The sequence below is a fragment of the Channa argus genome, chromosome 20, assembly GCF_033026475.1.
Source record: "Channa argus isolate prfri chromosome 20, Channa argus male v1.0, whole genome shotgun sequence".
NCBI lineage: Eukaryota > Metazoa > Chordata > Actinopteri > Anabantiformes > Channidae > Channa > Channa argus.
The window spans coordinates 20,442,275-20,460,582 of record NC_090216.1 but is presented as its reverse complement, the minus strand read 5'-3'; the positions used below and the strand labels follow the sequence as shown (position 1 = coordinate 20,460,582).

Below are 18,308 nucleotides of genomic sequence, written 5' to 3'. Positions count from 1 at the left end.
TTTCACTGGTACCCTGTAGGTCAACAGCACCGGTGGTGGTTGTTGTTAACCTGGACCCCAAACGATCCGTTATGGAAGTCATTGTCATGATTCGCATTTTTAATTTGACATGTGTTTTATGTCGGATGCCCTTCCTGACATAACCCTCTGCATTTATCAAGACTTGGGACTGGCACAAGAAGACACGGACTTGTGCCCACTTGCGGTTACATTTGTACTATGACATCAACAATAAACACACAGTATAATTATCACCTTTCTGACAGTTAAACTGAGAAATTATAACCTTGTAAAAGTATTTATAGCAGAGCTGCTGTAATGGATTGCATTAAATTGCACAGGTGGTTATAATGTTATGCCTGATTGGTATATGTAACGGCTAGACTGACTGTGTGTGCAATTTCTTATAGGAGAGTTGAGGGGATGGGGTCAGAGGATAGGTAGTAGGATGGCTTGAGAGGAGAGTGCCGCACTGTGTGATGAAAGTAGCAGAGTATATCTGATAGCACAAACCGGGAGCTTATAGCTGTCACATTAATACTCAAGATGCTGGCAAGTCATCAGCAATGAGAATGGTTGAACGAGGAGGTGCTCGAGGGCAAAGCTAAAGGCATCACACTCAGCTGTGAAAACTGTAACCCCTAATAATTTGTGACAGCAGCCAGGTTATTTGATTTCTACCACTTCCTATTAGCAGCCCTGATTTATCAATCAGATCTGTGAGCCAAGTATTAGAATAGAAACTACATCTTAAACCCAAGTTTTAATTTCACAATAACTGAATAGAACATCAGGGAGCAGTCACCACAGACTGCAATGACTCCTGATTATGCACAAGATACTTGAGTCAGAAAAAAAAACGTTTTTTTAGGGGTATTTCCCTGTTTAGCAAAGTACTCACCATCCGCAAGGTATGGAGGCTCCAAAGGAACTGCAGTATGGGCCTGGAGAAAAACAGATGCAGAGATGAACAAAATAAAGCTCCATAGAGCATTATATTTCAGTTTAACAATCGTGCTTGAGAAAGGTATAATTTTAAGGTTTGTTTCATTTCATGGTGCATTCCTATTGGTTGGTCAGTAGACATGGGTTATAGTAGCAGTCATACTGATGGCCATCCTATATTCTGAATTTCATCCCAGGGTCTCTTTGGTTTCAACAATGTGACTATAAGCATCTCTGAACTTGCAACGCAATGTAGGACCACCATTTTGGTACTTGGTTTAGTTTGCAGGAACTGACCAGCTAACCAGCAGCCACCACCAGCAGTGGGCGACTGTGGCGCAGGAAGGTAGAGCGGTTGTCCACCAATCTCACAGTTGTTGGTTCAATCCCCGGCTCCTCCAGTCACATGTCGAAGTGTCCTTGAGCAAGACACTGAACCCCAACTTAGTTGCTCCCGGTGAGTGTTGGCCAGCTGCATAGCAGCTCCCCCATCGGTGTATGAATGTGTGTGATTGTGAGTGTGAATGGGTAAATAAGAAGCAGTGTAAAGCGCTTTGAGTGCCAATAGGTAGAAAAAGCGCTATATAAGTGCAGACCATTTACCATAAACCATTTTGCCTCTAAACTGTATGTTTGCTTTGAGGCTCATTCAGTAGGCTAAAGTGCAAAAAAAACTGACATATTTAGGCTAGTTTCAATTAGATAATGTATAAATAGTGAAACTGTGGATTGAGTAGATTTTTGCAGGCGAGCTAAACACTGTGGATTGTCTGAATCTAGCACAAATTACTGTATTTGTGTGGAATAGCATCAAGATGATCAGCCTGTGGCCCTGCTGAGGCATTATTAAAAACTAGGTTGTTTTTATACCAGACTTCAGCTCATCTGTGTTGTGTTGAGTGTTTCATGTCTTTCTCCTAATACCTAGTTGAGTTTAGGTCAGGTAAGTTGGCTGGCGAATCAAACATAGTAATATCATGGTCAGTAAGTAGCAGTTTGACACTGTGGGCATGTACTAAGTCATGCTGGAGAATGAAATTGGCATTTCCACAAAACTTCTCTGCACATGGCAACATGAAGTGCAAGATTACGGAAACTCATTATGTCCACATTAAAATAGTTTTTTTTTTAAACTTGCCAAGATGTGAGTTTACAGAACTCTATTAAAGTGCCTAAATTAGAAGTAGTTTTGACATTAGCATAGCTTTCTGTTTTTACTTGGTATCAGCTAATATTTAAAGCTGAAACTAGCTTTATGTGACGCAAAGTGTTTGGTTGACAAAACTGACTGAGGAAAGGGATATTTTCTGTGAATCCCTAGTTCATGTTTGTTTTCATATTCAGATTAATTACCTTAGTTTATCCTATACATCATGCTTTTCCCTGTCCTCTATATTTGTAGAAATATTCTTTTATCTTCTTTTGTTGTGGGCAGTAAAAAACCCATTTTCACTTCCTCTCACCATTCCTTTTCATGGGTCCACTTCTATACAAAACATGACAGTAGGGTCTAGCCAGAATAGGACCCTGTGATGCGTGAGAAAGATAGCCATTATGGACCCAAATGAGGAATGTAAGCGTTGGCTTCAGTATAGGGCACACACAGATATTATTATCCAGGTACACAGTTTTATTATTCATGTAGATCTGATTATCATTGCTCAAGCAGCAAATAAACCCCTATTATATTTATGTTTAGAACAAAGTTAGGGTTCAGTGTCCGAGGGACCGGTGATCAAACCAGCAACAGGGGGATTGGTGGACAACCGCTTTACCTCCTCCAACCACAGTCGTCCGTACATATGATTTGCATGGTGTAAGCTGCCTTTACTTTGCATATGACAATAAACGTCTTAAATCTTGAATTTTGTTAATACAGTTAATACATCTTTATTTCTCCCTGTGGCTCCTTCCCTCAAGCCCCTCACCCCTGCTCATTTAACTGCTTTTCATTTGTTCATTCATTTTGTTTCTCTGGACCTGAGTTATTTTAGTGTTCTTCATTCTTATTCATGTGTTCATCTCCTGACTCTATGGATAGTTGTCCTGCCTTGTGTGGTTCCCTGGTTATTGTTTGTGTTTATATTTATAGTTATGTTTTACATTAAACTTTTTATACTTTTTATAAACTTATTATGGATACTACATTCCAATTCTGGTTAGGGAGCTCTGTAAATTGTACACAATGCACCTTTAATTTCAACTTTTGTGTCATGGTGTCACACAGACAGGGTTCCTACCATTTCCCAGGCACCAGGGTCATGTTTGAAGAGTGAGTGTGTGAGCTCCACTGACACCCTCTTTCGGTAATCTGAACTCTTGTCCTCCGAAATACGAAACAGAACTGCTGCCGCGTAGGTGGCTGTAGGTAGACAGGAGCATCATAGGCATTTAGAAACACACTTATGAATGAACCACGGTAGTGGCAGTTTATGGTGTTGTAAACAGGAACATATTTTTCTAAAAATATGTTTATTGTCAAGTAGCTTTTCACATACAAGACATTTGGTGATAGTAAGTTGGTGCACACAGTAGAATAATAAATTGAGAAAAAAGACAGAGAGTGGTCATTTCTTATTGCATGTGACTGTTGTTTTTTGGCTTAGGACGATAATACACCCTGCCACCAATTTTAAAATTAATACAATATACCTTTCTACAATGAATTGGTTAAGTCTCACCTGTGATTTTGTGATCCCTGTGTACAGTACAGAATTATAGCGGAGTAGTGACATAAACATGAAGTAGTAACCCTCTGGAATACGTATTTTATCATTGTAGGCATTAATCTGCTCGTATTTACAAAGCACAATTAAGTTGGTCTGTGAAAACACGAAAAATATTTTCTTTTTACTTTAAAAAAAGGTGTTCATGTTAAATAACATTTAAGCTTAATCATCATCATTGGTCTGCTACATTTGGGTGTATCCTCTTATTTATTAAGATGGATGCAAACTATTGATTAGTTTCAGTGGATTTGAATGTTCTGCCTGGTCTTCGTTGGGTTTCCTCCCACAGTCCAAAGACATGCATGCTGGGTTATATAGTGACTTTAAACTGCCTGAGTGGTTGTCTTTCTGTGTTGTCCTTGAGAAAGGCTTGCAACCTGTCCAGGAAGTACCCTGCTTCTTGCCCAGTGGCAGCTGTGATAAGCTCAAGACTCCTGTGACCCTGAACACGATAAGCTGTTAAGATAATGGATGGATGGAAATTGGGATCTTACTGTAGTTTTATTTATCTCGAGTGCAGCAAAAAGGAAGCCGCTGCACACAGATTCACAGGTCCTGCAGTCAAACAAGCAGATAAGACCAAGCTGTTGCTACATTTTTATTTTCAGAAAATATCTTGTCTTCCCGATAATAATTTCTTTCTACTGTGGGTTTATTACAAGAAGTTTTTTTTTAGTTTTGCTGCTTAAATGCAATAATATCTCCAGCATTATGACGAACGTGAAAAATATGGAATAACAGAAATAGCCTAAATAAAGGTGCTGCCACATCAAAGCTGGAAGTTTCCCTATTTCCCTGCTGGCTGCTGCGTAGATTGCACGTTCTCCCTGTGCCTATACTCTCTCAGTACTATGTGCTCTAGATTATTTTTTTTGTCCTTTTGGCTTTATCCTGTGAGTTCAGGGTCGCCACAGCAGATCATTGCCCGCATGTTGATTTGGCACATTTTTTACACTGGATGCAACCGTCCCCAATTTCTACTGAGCTTGGACCGGCACTGCACAGCTGGGGAGGGGAATGGGCTTTTAGGGGTTCAGTGTCTTGCCCAGGGACACTTCGACATATAGCCAGGGCCAGGCATAGAACCACTCACCCTGTGGTCCGACTTTACCAGCTGAGCTACACCCGCCCCTGAAAAACTACATTTGATTGGGTGTGGGACAAAATCTGAAAGCTGCTATGTTCAAGACCATAATGCCTGTGCTGTGATAATGGAGAACCCATAGCAGTTCTAGAATGACAATTACGTATAGCAGCTTTGAGCCAAACAACTGGTTGGTGCAAACTCATCACTCCCCCTGGCAACCCACAGCATGACCGGTTTAAGTAATTCTATTTTCGGCTTTTGTGTCTTTTGAAAGTACTTTTCTATTTGCTGCATTTCTATGATGCAGTGTTTCATTAAAGTTTTTGCCTGTACTTTTGTATAAATTTTCTTGTTTGCCTTGCGTTTCTTTTTTGTGTGTGTTTTTACTTTCGTATGTGTTATGTCTCTAGTGGCCACTGTAAAAAAGAGTTCAAAAAGACAATCAAATAAACCTTGTTGGTATATTTGCAGAACACAACTGTTTCTACTATACCGACTTCTTAACCAAGGGTATCAGTCACATGTGAGGACAAAGGGGACAGCAATTCTGAAGCTGAGAAGAAGTAATGGGGAGAAGTTCTTTCTCAACATGGTAGCATTATACAGCCCTTGGCTGTTAAAATTCCATCTATGCATGGTTCCCTCAGGGATGTCCAATTAACTCTGGCTTGAACCAGATGGAAATGCAAGCTGAACAGTAGAGCTATTGAGGTAACAGGCATCAGCTGTGTAGTAGGCACTGCTTGATTTAACTGCACAACTGTGGATTTTGTGAAGTGAGGTATGGATGCTGTAAAGTAGGACAGTCATATAAACTGCTGCACTACTATCTGTGGGTTACATTGTCAATAACAGTAAGATAAATACAATATTAGTTTCAATAATGTATATAACTGTAATATACTTCAATAGTGTATAATATCAGTATATTTACAGAATCTTCAAATGCCTTTTTTTTTTTACACTAACATTTTTGGAAACGGAAATTGACACACATAACATCTTTGCATAAATAAGCACACATTGGGTAATATCTAGCTGCTATGACGTACCAATTCCTTCGTTGTTAGAGTGCAGCAGCTCCATGAGTGGTGCTGATGCTCCTTCTGCATCGATGAGTTCAGCAGACTGTTTGTCCAGGGCCAGCTCACACAGCACCCCTGCAGACACTCGCTTCACATTCTCCACATATGAGTACAGCAGCTGGACACCCCACACATACATAAATATATACAGTTAATACATATAAAAACCTGTCATCTGCTCCAGCACAGGTTACTTGTAGCCATAGGTTTCCTGTCATAGTTACTAACGTGAACAAACCAGACAACAGTTTTTACAATTGTAAGAGTGGTGTGCTTTAAATAGTTTTCAGGAAAGTGGAGTAGGCTAAATGTATCTTCTCCCAGTGTCTGTATGTGTTTCTTCCATGTATCCAAAACCAAGCAGATTAACTTATCTACAGACTGTGTGTTTTTATTTGCTAACAGGCACACCAAACCTGTCTCCAGGAAAATTAACTTCCTATACAACTAAACTGCAAATGTAATTATGTTTTTGTAGAGAATGTCATTATTAGTTCAGATACATCCTTTTTGAATGAATGAATGAAATGGTACTTTCATTAGATGAAAAGGAGCTCTGAGGAGGTGGTTGGGGAGGGTGGCAGGTGTGTAATGCACAGGGCTGTCGAGCCTTTGACCCGGATTCAATTCCTGAGTCTGGCCCCGGAGTCCCGTTACTGGTTAGAGCAAGATTGTACATGTGTTTAAAACAAACAAAAACATGTCTGATAACATTTTATTGATATGTTCAGTATCAATGAATTTGCAACTCACCATTTATGTTACATGAGAAGATATTGTCATTACATTCACAGAAAAAGTAATGTCGTTGAAATTATGTTTTCCAGGAAAACGTAATCACGTTTGCAGTTTAGTTGTATAGGAACATAATTCTTAGGAGACAGCGTTGGGAACACAGGGTGAAACTCTTACTCTGACAACATTTCCTCTATCTAACTGACATCTCTGCTACAGAAACTCTGTCAACAGTGCAGTACATAAAATGTTTTCTCCACTATTAGACAACATGAGTCCAGTTTGGTTTGACTTTATACCTTTTTGCAGGTATCCACAGTGTTGGAGCTTCTTTTCCAGTGTGCAGATACTGGCCCTACCAACCTTCCCTGTGTTTTGTCTGTTGCTTCCTGTTTGTAAATTTAACTGGTCAGGTCAGATGACCAACCACCCTGTGATTATGGTTCTGTACGAGGTTTTGTTTTTTCCATTAAATAGAGGGTAAAGGGGGAATTAATCGGGTTTTGTCTAATAATATGTATGGTCATAACTTTTGAGCTTTTTTGATTAAAGAAATAAGATTGCATCGTTTTTCATTTATTTGTGTGTTTTGTGATGCTTTTACGTAACTATTTGATTGAACAAACCCAACAAAAGATAAGTGACCTTGGACAGAATAAGTGGTTAAAGATAATGGATGCATGAATTGAATTTAATTAAATTAAACCCTTGATAGCCTGTTCACCTGTGCAGGTGAAACCTAGTGTGAGCTGGGATAGGCTCCATATTGTTCTCCACAGAATGATACAGATAACAGCTGAATGGAAAGACAGTATAGTTCATGTACCTGGTGACTTGTTACTTTGAGGTCATACCTCTCCCAAAGAAGCTCAGAAAAAGCCACCACAAAAAACATCTGTAGTTTTTCAACTTTTTCATGTCATTTTGTAGCATGCATGTGAGTGTACCTGTACAAACAGTGGTATGGTCTGCATACTAGCGATTTCTCCTCTGTTTATGGGGTCTCTAGCCAGAATGTGTAGTGCTCCCGTGCAACCTTCTACTATTTCCTCCATACGGACACCATCCTGGAAACAGAGATAGAAAGATATTAAGGAAATACAGAGCACAGCCAACTAATATCACTATTGAAAGTGCTAAATATAGGGTAATGGCTCTTTATTTGCTCATTTTTAAGAAGGGCTTCATTTATTAAGCATATCTAGAAGAAGTAGTAGTCACATACTGTCTGTATAAGGAAGAAAATTGCCAACACAGCACACAGAAACTATTCAGATCCATACAATCTCCCTGCAGAACAGTCAAAAATACATTATTTTGTACTTGTACAACTTGCTCTTGCTCATGGCTGAAAACCAGACATTACAGTTTTAATTAATGTAAATCTGTGCATCTAAACCTTTTACCCAGTCCAAGATTGAGTACAAACAGGCAATTTACAATTTATGGGAGCTAAAAGATTTGAACAATACATAATCCAATAGGCATTATTCACAGTTCTGCTTTTTAGGATATTACAATTAAACACAACAGCAAATATGTCTGATACCACATTAATTAGCAAGGAGCATTTGAGGCACTAATAATATCAAATGGTGCAAGGTATGGACAACTTGTATTCAATAGAAAAACTGCAAGAAAATGACTTTACATAATTTACATTATGGTTGACAATACAGCAGGGCTATATGTAATTTAAGAATTTAGTGGCCAACAAACAATTGAGAGGCACAAATCTAGGAGTTTCCACCGTTACTAAATGAGACTATCGCTCTTGAAGCTCTACAGTTAAAAATACTCCTTTTCACACTTAGTTATATTTTAGTGAGTGAGTGGGCAGCTAACAATGCTTGAAAAAATGCATAGTCAAACCTCAAGAAATTTAGGAGCCAAGATTACTTACACATTAGTACCTTCAGATCACTAGAGAAGCAACAGGAAACATAATCGTTCTCCCTCTTTTTTGGAGTTAAAAACATGTTCAAGTTAAACCTGTTATACATTTAGAGATACTGAAGGACAAATATAGAACATTCAGAGAGCTGATATTTTACACTGTCAAAGCTAACACATTTTTGAAAGTCAGCTTGTTTGCAGCATGTTCCCAAGTTTTAGCCACCCAGCACTGTGCTCTGCTTTCCATCTTCCCCTTTTTGGCACAGAGAAAAGGAGTTCAGGAAATGTTTGGAGGGTGCTTGCCCTACTGTTTGATGGGCTTTGACATGGCAGAATGAATTTGACACTGCTTTCAATTATCCCAATTTGAAGGCAAATTTTAAAAGAAATTCAGTAATGTTATGTCTGTTACAAAGTAATGAAAACCAACTTCATATCCTATCCCTGGTGCTACTTTACTACACATCACTAGTCCTTGCCAAGATACTCCAGTTAAGATCGACATCTCCTTTTTCTCTTCCATCTACAGATACGTATATAAAATACTTAGCTAAAGTAACAAAGTCTTATTAACAAAGGAACTTCATTATGTTGGTTTAAATCATATTTATCAGATACATTACAATTTGTTCATGTTAATGATGAATCTTCCATGCACACAAAGGTTAGCTATGGAGTTCCACAATACTTTTTACTTTATATATGTCTCCTTTAGGCAATGCAACCACAAGGGGGCACAAGCCAGTGTCTCCTTGTGCCTGTCCCAAGTCTGGATAAATGCAGAAGGTTGTGTCAGGAAGGGCATCCGACGTAAAACACATGCCAAATTAAACATGCGAATCGTGACAATGACTTCCATACCGGATCGGTCGGGGCCCGGGTTAACAACGACCGCCACCGGTGCTGTTGACCTACAGTGTACCGGTGGAAATTGGAATACTGTTGGTTGAAGACGAAGGAGGTGTTCGTAGGCAGAGAGAGAAGAGGAAAGCTAAGAATGTAGGACTAACAGGAGGGACTTTGAATGTTGGGACTATGACAGGGAAGGCTAGAGAGTTGTTTGACATGATACAGAGAAGGAAGGTGGACATACTGTGTGTCCAGGAGGGTTCAAGTTGTTTGACCATGGGTCAGATAGGAAGAGAAATGGAGTAGGAGTTATCCTAAAAGAGGAGTTGGTTAGGAATGTTCTACATTTACATTTTACATTTAGCCATTTAGCAGACGCTTTTATCCAAAGCGACTTACAAGTGAGGTACAAGGCAAGCAAAAAGCTAAGTCAAGGAGAAAACATCAAAGCAAAGTCCTATCAGAAAAGTGTTCACAGTTCACGAGATACAAGTGCAAGAGAGCAGAATTTTTTTTTTTTTTTTTTTTTTTTTTTAAAGATTTAAGTGCATAGGAAGATGCGGAAGAGTTCAGTTTTCAGCAGTTTTTTGAATATTGGGAGAGAATCAGCTGAGCGTGCAGCGTTTGGTAGCTCGTTCCACCATCGTGGGATCATTGCGCTGAACAGTTTTGCTTGGTGTCTTCTATGCGGTGCTGGGACCACCAGACGTCGTTCGTTGGCAGACCGCAGCGGGCGAGAAGGATTGTAGACTTGAATGAGTGAGTTGAGGTAAGCGGGAGCTGTCGAGTTAACAACCTTGTAAGCAAGAGACAGAGCTTTGAACCTGATGCGAGCAGCAACAGGAAGCCAGTGTAGAGATCTAAAAAGTGGTGTGACATGGGTCTTTTTTGGCTGATTAAAAATTAGGCGAGCTGCCGCATTTTGGATCATCTGCAAGGGTTTGATTGTGGATATCGGTAACCCCAACAACAAAGCGTTGCAGTAATCAAGACGAGATGTGACCAGCGCCTGTACAATGAGTTGGGTTCTATATTCCGTAATGTAGGGTCTGATCTTCCTGATGTTGTAAAGAGCAAATCTGCAAGCCCTAGAGACTGAGGAGATGTGGTCCTTAAAGCTCAGTTGGTCGTCGATGATGACCCCCAGATTTTTGGCCGAATTAGTGGGGACAATCACTGTAGATCCAATGTTGTTGCTGATGTTGTGTTGCATCAAAGGTCTGGCTGGGAAGACAAGGACTTCGGTCTTAGAGAGGTTGAGTTGAAGGTGTCTCTCACTCATCCAGGCTGAGATGTCTGAGAGACAGGCAGAAATACGAGATGAGACAGTGGAGTCGTCCGGTGGAAAGGACAGGAAGAGCTGTGTGTCATCAGCGTAGCAGTGATAGGAAAGACCATGTGAGTGAATGATGGCACCTAGGGATGAAGTATAGATAGAAAAGAGAAGAGGACCAAGAACTGAGCCCTGCGGCACACCGGTAGAGAGGCCATGAGAGTTAGAAAGATGCCCCCTCCAGGATACCTTGAAGCTTCGTCCTGATAGGTAAGAACAAAGCCAGTCTAGAGCTGATCCAGATATGCCCAAGTCAGAGAGTGTGGACAAGCGTATCTGATGGTTCACAGTGTCAAAGGCTGATGATAGATCAAGTAGAATTAAGACAGATGATTGACCTGTGGCTTTTGCAGCTCGAAGATATTCCACAACAGTCAGGAGTGCCGTTTCCGTGGAATGATCCCTCTTGAAGCCAGACTGGTTGACATCGAGGAGGTTATTCTTGGAAAGGAAGTCTGAGAGTTGGTTGAAGACTGCTCGTTCCATTGTCTTGGCCAGAAAAAGGAAGGAGGGAGACAGGTCTGTAGTTCTCCACTACAGAGGGATCAAGAGAAGGCTTCTTGAGCAGTGGGGTAATCAAGGCCTGCTTGAAAGAGGTTGGAAAAGTTCTAGAGGTGAATAGAGTATCAGACAGGTTGATGAGTCTGAAGCTGAAAATTGAAGGGGTGATGTTCACTGTTGTGAGTGGTTATGCCACAGGTAGGATGTGAGTTAGAAAAGGAGAAATTCTGGAGTGAGTTAGATGAAGTGATGCAGAGCATCCCCAGAGGTGAGAGAGTGCTGATTGGTGCATATTTTAATGGACATGTAGGTGAAGGGAACAGAAGTGATGAGAATGTGATGGGCAGGTTTGGTCTTCAGGACAGGAACACAGAACGACAGATGGTGGTAGACTTTGCAAAGAGGATGGAAATGGCTGTAGTGAACACTTTCTCGCAGAAGAGGCAGGAACATAGGGTGACATATAAGACACTCAGGTGGACTACATCTTGTGTAGACGTTGTAATCTGAAAGAGATCAGTAACTGTAGAGCATTGGTAGGGGAGAGTGGTGTAGCTATCCTGTGTGGTGTGTAAAATGACGCTGGTGGTGAGGAAGACAAAGATGACAAAGGCAAAGGACGAAGTGGTGGAAGTTGAAAAAGGAAGAATGATGAGTAGTTTTCAGGGAGGACCTGAGACAGACTCTGGGTGGTTTGGAGGTGCTTCCAGATGATTGGACCAGAGTTGGAGGTAGCAGAGCTTTAGATGTTGAGGTTCTCTTTGGGAGTGACGAGGATGGACAGGATCAGGAACAGTACATCAGAGGAACAGCTCATTTTAGATGTTTTGGAGATAAAGTCAGAGAGGCCATATTGAGGTGGTTTGGACATGTTCAGAGGAGAAACTGTGAATGTATCAATAGAAGGATGGTGAGGTTGGAGTTGCCTATATCTATCTACAGAACCAGATGAAACAAGGAATCATGCTTCAACCATGCCTACAAGACATAAAAGTCTGGATGTCCTACAATTTCCTACTTATAAACTTAGACACAATGAAGTCATACTATTTGTGGTTAAAAACCTGAGAAATGTGTTGTTTAACCATATCATTAGTCTAGATGGCATAGCTTTGTCCTCCAGTATTAATGCAAGAAACCTCGGAGTGATTTTTTGATCAGGATTACATCACAGATAAAACCGATCTCTAAAACAGCCTTCCTCCACCTATGGAACATTGCCAAAATTGGCTTCCTATTAAAACTCTTTCTTAAATATAAAGCTCTGAACAGTCATATCTCAAAGACCTCTAAGTACAGACCTGGGCCCCCGGGCCACATACGGCCTTTGGTTGACTCTGACCACCCCATGTAAGGTTTATTGGAAATATACAAAATAAACATGTTTTTCATTTTACCTCATACATGGAATAAAGCAGCATTGCTTTTATTTTGAAGTTGTTTTTTATTCATGTACTTAATGAAGCGATACGTATAGCAACGTATGTACTGTATGTATGATTGTTGTCACAAGATGACTAGCCCTCAAAAATGTTCGCTCATGCTAAAAAAAAAAAAACGTAGATGCCGAATGCAGGCTTTTCAACAAAAATTGGACTGCTAAGTATTTGTTTACTGAAGTCGGAGGTAAAGCCGTGTGTTTAGTTTGCGGAGAGCAGATCGCCATCTTTGAGGACTACAATTTGAGCCAGCATTACGAGACGAAACACGCTGAGAAATACAAAAACTTGACTGATGCTGAAATGGCGCGAACATTGGAAGCCTTGCTAGTTAGGCTGCAAGGCTGTTATACCAAGCTTCCCACATCCAGGGATGCAGCAACCAAGACCAGCTTTGTGATATCCCACAAAATCGCTAAAAACAGCAAGCCATTCTTGGAGGGGGTGCTTGGTGGACTCTGCAGCACTAATATGCCCTAAAAAAAAATGCGCATTTGAGCAAGTCTCGCTGTCCGGGCGAACTGTGATGAGGAGGATCGAGGACATTGCGGGGAATCTGGAGCTTCAGCAAGTTTTGACTTTTTCTCCTTGGCTTTGGACGAGAGCTGTGATGTCCGCGACACAGCCCAGCTACTCATATTTGTCGGGAGGATAACAGACTTCAAGCTTACAGAGGAGCTGGCTGCCGTGCAGTCGATGAAGGGACAAAGAAGGGAGCGATCTGTTTACGGAGGTAAATGAGTGCATGGACACTCTGGGATTGAAATGGGACAGACTGGCAGGTGTCACAACAGACGTTGTCCCAATCTTACAGGGAAAACTTTTGGACTTTTGAAACGTATGCAAGATAAAGTGAAAGAAATCTTCGCATATCAGAATTTGGTATTTTTGCATTTAAAGTGTGTTGTGCAAGTCAGTGCTGAAAATTAACCATGTTATCGTTTTTTTTTGCTAAAATAGTAAACTTCATCAGGGCATGGGCATTGAATCACAGACAGTTTGTCGCACTTTTGGAGGAACATGAGACTGAGCAAAGTGACGGCTACCACACAGCTGTCAGATGACTCAGCCTGGGCAAAATGCTAAAAAGAGTTTGGGACCTGAAAGCAGAGATTGGAGAGTTTTGTGAGAAGAAAGGCAAAGACATCCCAGAGCTCTCAGATGAGGACTGGGTGGCAGATTTTCCATTTGCTGTTGATGTGACTGCATTAATGAATAAACTGAACACATAACTGCAAGGCAAAGGCCTTTTTGTTTATGAAATGCACAGCCTGGTGAAGGCTTTCATGAGAAAGATGCAGTTTCTTTCAAGCCAACTGGAGAGCAACACTGTCACTCACATGCAAACCCTGAAAGAAGTCGGTCCATCGGCTGATCACGTCCGCAGGTACTCATCCATGTTAGGTGCATTGCATGGTGAGTTTTCAAGGAAATTTGAAGATCTCAGAACAATCAAGGATGAAATGCACAGGATTTCTACTCCCTTTACCTGCAGTGTGGATGAACTCAATGGAAAAAAACAATTGCCCACTCCTGTCTTAGCACCATATCATCCTTATTGACCATTTCAATCTCAGAATGGAAACCCTACTTGTGGTTCCCAGAATTTCCAAAGGTAGAATGGGAGGCAGAACCTCTCTATTTTTAAGTCTACACTTATTCTTTGATAAAGAATATAGTTAGTTGTGGAGTTAGGATGGTAGAGCGGTTGTCCACCAATCTCACAGTTGTTGGTTCAATCCCCGGCTCCTCTGGTCACATGTCGAAGTGTTGAGCAAGACACTGAACCCCAACTTAGTTGCTCCTGGTTGAGTGTTGACCAGCTGCATATCAGCTCCCCCATCGGTGTATGAATGTGTGTGTGATTGTGAGTGTGAATGGGTGAATAAGAAGCAGTGTAAAGTGCTTTGATTGCCGATAGGTAGAAAAGCACTATATAAGTGCAGACCATTTACATTACCTTTGTGTCTTTCTCTCCCATAGTTTGCTTCTCCCTCTCTCTGTCCCTTTCTGCAGGTGTCCCCGGCTTTGGAGCTGTGTGTTTTCCAGTGTGCAGCTATGTGTCCTACCCAGCCTGCCTGATGTTTTGTTGTTGCTTTTTGTTGCTCTTTTCTTTTCCTCTCTCCACTTTCCTCTCCACTTCCAGCCCTGTTCTGCTGGAGTTTTCTTCTGTTAAAAGAAGTTTTTCCTCTCCACTGTTACCTACAGGCTTGCTCCTGGGAAATTTGTTGGGTTTTCTTTACATATCTCTGAGGATGCTGATGGAGAAGTACAGAGATGGTCATAGGGAGTTGAATTGTGTCTTAGTAGATTTAGAAAACGTATGACAGGGTGCCGAGAGAGGAGCTGTGGTATTTTATGAGGAAATCTGGGGTCACATAAAAGTCTGTTAGAGTGGTCCAGGGAGCAGGTGGAGGAAAATCTAGAGAGATTGAGGTCTGCTCTGGAAAGCAGAAGAATGAAGTTTAGCCTCAGCAAGACAGAATACATGTGTTTGAATAAGAGGGACCCAAGTAGAACAGTGAGGTTACAGGGGGCAGAGGTGAAGAATGTGCAGGACTTTATGTACTTACGATCAGAGCAACAGAGATTGTGGAAAAGAGGTAAAGAGACGTGTGCAAGCAGGTTGGAACGGGTGGAGAAAACTGCCAGCTGTGTTGTGTGATAAAAGAGTATCAGCGAGAATGAAAGGAAAGATGTTCAAGACAGTAGTAAGACCAGCGATGTTGTTCGGCTTAGAGACAGTGGCACTGAAGGAAAGACAGGAGGCAGAGCTGGAGGTAGCAGAGCTTAAGATGTTGAGGTTTGGGAGTGACGAGGATGGACAGGATCAGGAATGAGGACATCAGAGGAACAGCTCATGTTAGATGTTGTTAACCCTCAGCGACACTTCCCAACTAGTTCCTTTAGCTTCTTGTTTCTGATTAGCCTTGATTGCTTTGACCTGTGCCACTTGTATTTATACCCGTCTCTCCCCACTGTTCGCTGCCAGATCATCTCTCTTTCCTCCTCTATGAACCTACCCGTGGATTTTCTATGCTCTTTGGACTCCCCTTCTTCCCCTGAGAAGATACCTGAGCTGATTCAATACTTATGGACATTCCCCTGCCAGGCCTTACCTGAGCCTTATGTTTGGACTCTCTCATGTTTTGGTCTGAGGTTTGCTTTTCTGGTTTATTTCAGTGTTTTGGTTTAGTCTTTTGTTACCTGGGTTTTATGTTTATCCTGCCTTCCCTTAGTCTCTGCGTTAGTTCCCGTGCTTCCCCAATACAGCTACTTAGTTTATCTTTTCCCTCCCGAGTGTTTTAGTTTATGTTCTGTTTTACTTTACTTAGTTAATACTATGTGTGTTTTCCCGCCCACCTCATGGAGTGATTTTCTGTTGTTTGCATTTAGTTTAAATAAACCTTAATTTACTTTAACACCTTCGCTTGCCATCTCCTACTTTCAGGCCCTGCTCAAATTAACATACACTATAAAGTGTGACAGAACAAACTGGCCAGAACTAGGACCCGGGAGGCGCGCACTAAATGTGTTAGTATTGACGCCTCGAAAGCCCTTAAACGCTCCCTTGGCTATGGGCCTAGGGCCATTGACCAGCCATCTCTCTGTAGTAGTTTTGAGGGTACCTGCTTAGCTATTTGTTGGGCTCCAGTTACTGTTTCGGGAGTGGGACCCCGCCTCAAGAAAAAACCCAAGCCTCAGCCTATCCCCCTCCATAGTAGTAGATCCTCAGTTCGTAGTCTTCCACCAGCCCATGTTCCCCCACCTGCCCAGCCTGTTCCTGCTCCAGCCTTTGCTGGATTGCGTCAGATTGTGCAGGTGCTGAGTCGGTGGAGTTACGAGTCAAATCAAGTCAAGTGGCTTTTATTGTCATTTTTACTTTACACAGTGGTACACAGTACACAGTGGAAACGAGATAACTTTCCTCCAGAACCATGGTGCTACAAAACAACACAAGCTATGTAAAGTGCATCAAGTGCAACCCAGTGCAAACAGTGCAGACGAAAAAAAACAGTAGAGACAGACAGTGTAGACAGACAACACAAAATAACACAGGACAGGACACAAAACCTAAGACAGCACCGACCAGTAAACCTATTGTATACTTCGATTATACAGTACAGTACAGTCAAGTGTGTTAAAGGTGCAAAAAGAAGCATGTAAACAGTGCAATGCAGTGGAACGTGCAAAAAAAGAGCAGGTAAACAGTTTAGTGCGTAAGTATAGAATAATAATAATAATAAATAAATAAATAAATGATGGTGGAATGAATTGAGATGAGTAACGTGTGTGTGTGTGTGTGAGTTCCATTTCAGTTCTGTGTATTGAGGAGCCTGATGCCTTGCAGGAAAAAACTGTTGCACAGATGTGGTGGCCCTAATGCTTCGGAACCTCTTTCCTGATGGCAGAAGTGTGAGGAGTGTGTGTGACAGATGTGTGGGGTCGTCCACAATGCTGTTGGCTTTGCGGATTCAGCGTGTGTAAATCTGCATAATAGAGTGGAGAGAGACTCCAATGATCTTCTCAGCTGTCCTCACTATCCTCTGTAGGGTCTTGTGATCCAAGATGGTGCAGTTCCCAAACCAGGCAGTGATGCAGCTGCTCAGGATCCTCTCAATGGTCCCTCTGTAGAACATGGTCAGGATGGGGGGAGGAAGATGGATTTTCCTCAGCCTTCTCAGGAAGTAGAGACGCTGCTGGGCTTTCTTGGTGATGGAGCTGGTGTTGACTGACCAGGTGAGGTTGTCCGCCAGATGAACACCAAGGAATTTGGTGCTCTTGACTATCTCCACTAAGGATCCATCGATAATCAGTGGAGAATGGTCCCTCTGTGCTGTCCTGAAGTCCACAACCACCTCTTTAGTTTTGTCAACGTTCAGAGACAGGTTGTTTGCTCCACACCAGGCTGTTAACCGCTGCACCTCCTCTGAAAGCTGACTTGTCGTTCTTGCTGATTAGACCCACCACAGTACCACCACAGTCGTGTCATCGGCAAACTTGACTATGTGCTTCGAGCTGTGCATTGCTACACAGTCGTGCGTCAGCAGAGTGAACAGCAGAGGATGTGTGATGGTGCTGGAGATGCTGTTCCCGATCCGGACTGACTGAGGTCTCCCAGTCAGGAAGACCAGAATTCTGTTGCAGAGGGAGGTGTTTAGGACCAGTTGCTCAATTTCTCAATCAGATGCTCAGGGATGATTGTGTTGAATGCTGAGCTGAATTCAATAAACTGCATTCGTACGTATGCGTCCTTGTTGTCCAGGTGGGTGAGGGCCAAATGGAGGGTCATGGAGATGGCATTGTCCGTAGAACGATTTGGACGATATGCAAACTGCATGGGGTCCAGGGAGGTTGGGAGTTGGGTCTTAATGTGCCTCATGACGAGCCTCTCGAAGCACTTCATCAAGATGGGTGTGAGCGCGACAGGATGATAGTCATTGAGGCAGGACACAGTAGACTTCTTTGGCACGGAAACAATGGTCGTTGTCTTGAGGCACGTAGGAACAACGTTGCTGCTCAGGGAGATGTTAAAGATGTCTGTAATATGCTAACCTTGCTGAGGAGGGAGCATGTTTTCTAATCAGTACAAACTGTTATGGAGGCCAATCAGTTCAGACTACTAGCCATTGGAATATAAATAAGTTTAGGTTGTTTCTGTTCTTGAACAATGTGGGTGAAACAAAATGTATCAATAAATATTGTGAA

At 41.9% G+C, this 18,308-nt stretch overlaps 1 protein-coding gene and 1 pseudogene across 2 annotated transcripts in view; one reads left to right on the top strand and one right to left on the bottom strand.

Moving 5' to 3' along the window:
* LOC137105606 (junction plakoglobin-like) overlaps positions 1–18,308 on the bottom strand; it is a 166,228-nt gene that overhangs the window by 17,960 nt on the left and 129,960 nt on the right. For both annotated transcript variants that reach the window (XM_067488019.1, XM_067488020.1), the window contains exons 12-15: positions 7,529–7,648; positions 5,814–5,964; positions 3,186–3,307; positions 902–944 (exon numbers count right to left, since the gene is read on the bottom strand). In XM_067488019.1, the coding sequence (XP_067344120.1) occupies positions 902–944; positions 3,186–3,307; positions 5,814–5,964; positions 7,529–7,648 (436 nt within the window). The remainder of the gene's footprint in view (positions 1–901; positions 945–3,185; positions 3,308–5,813; positions 5,965–7,528; positions 7,649–18,308) is intronic.
* LOC137106062 (general transcription factor II-I repeat domain-containing protein 2B-like) lies at positions 13,365–14,161 on the top strand (annotated as a pseudogene).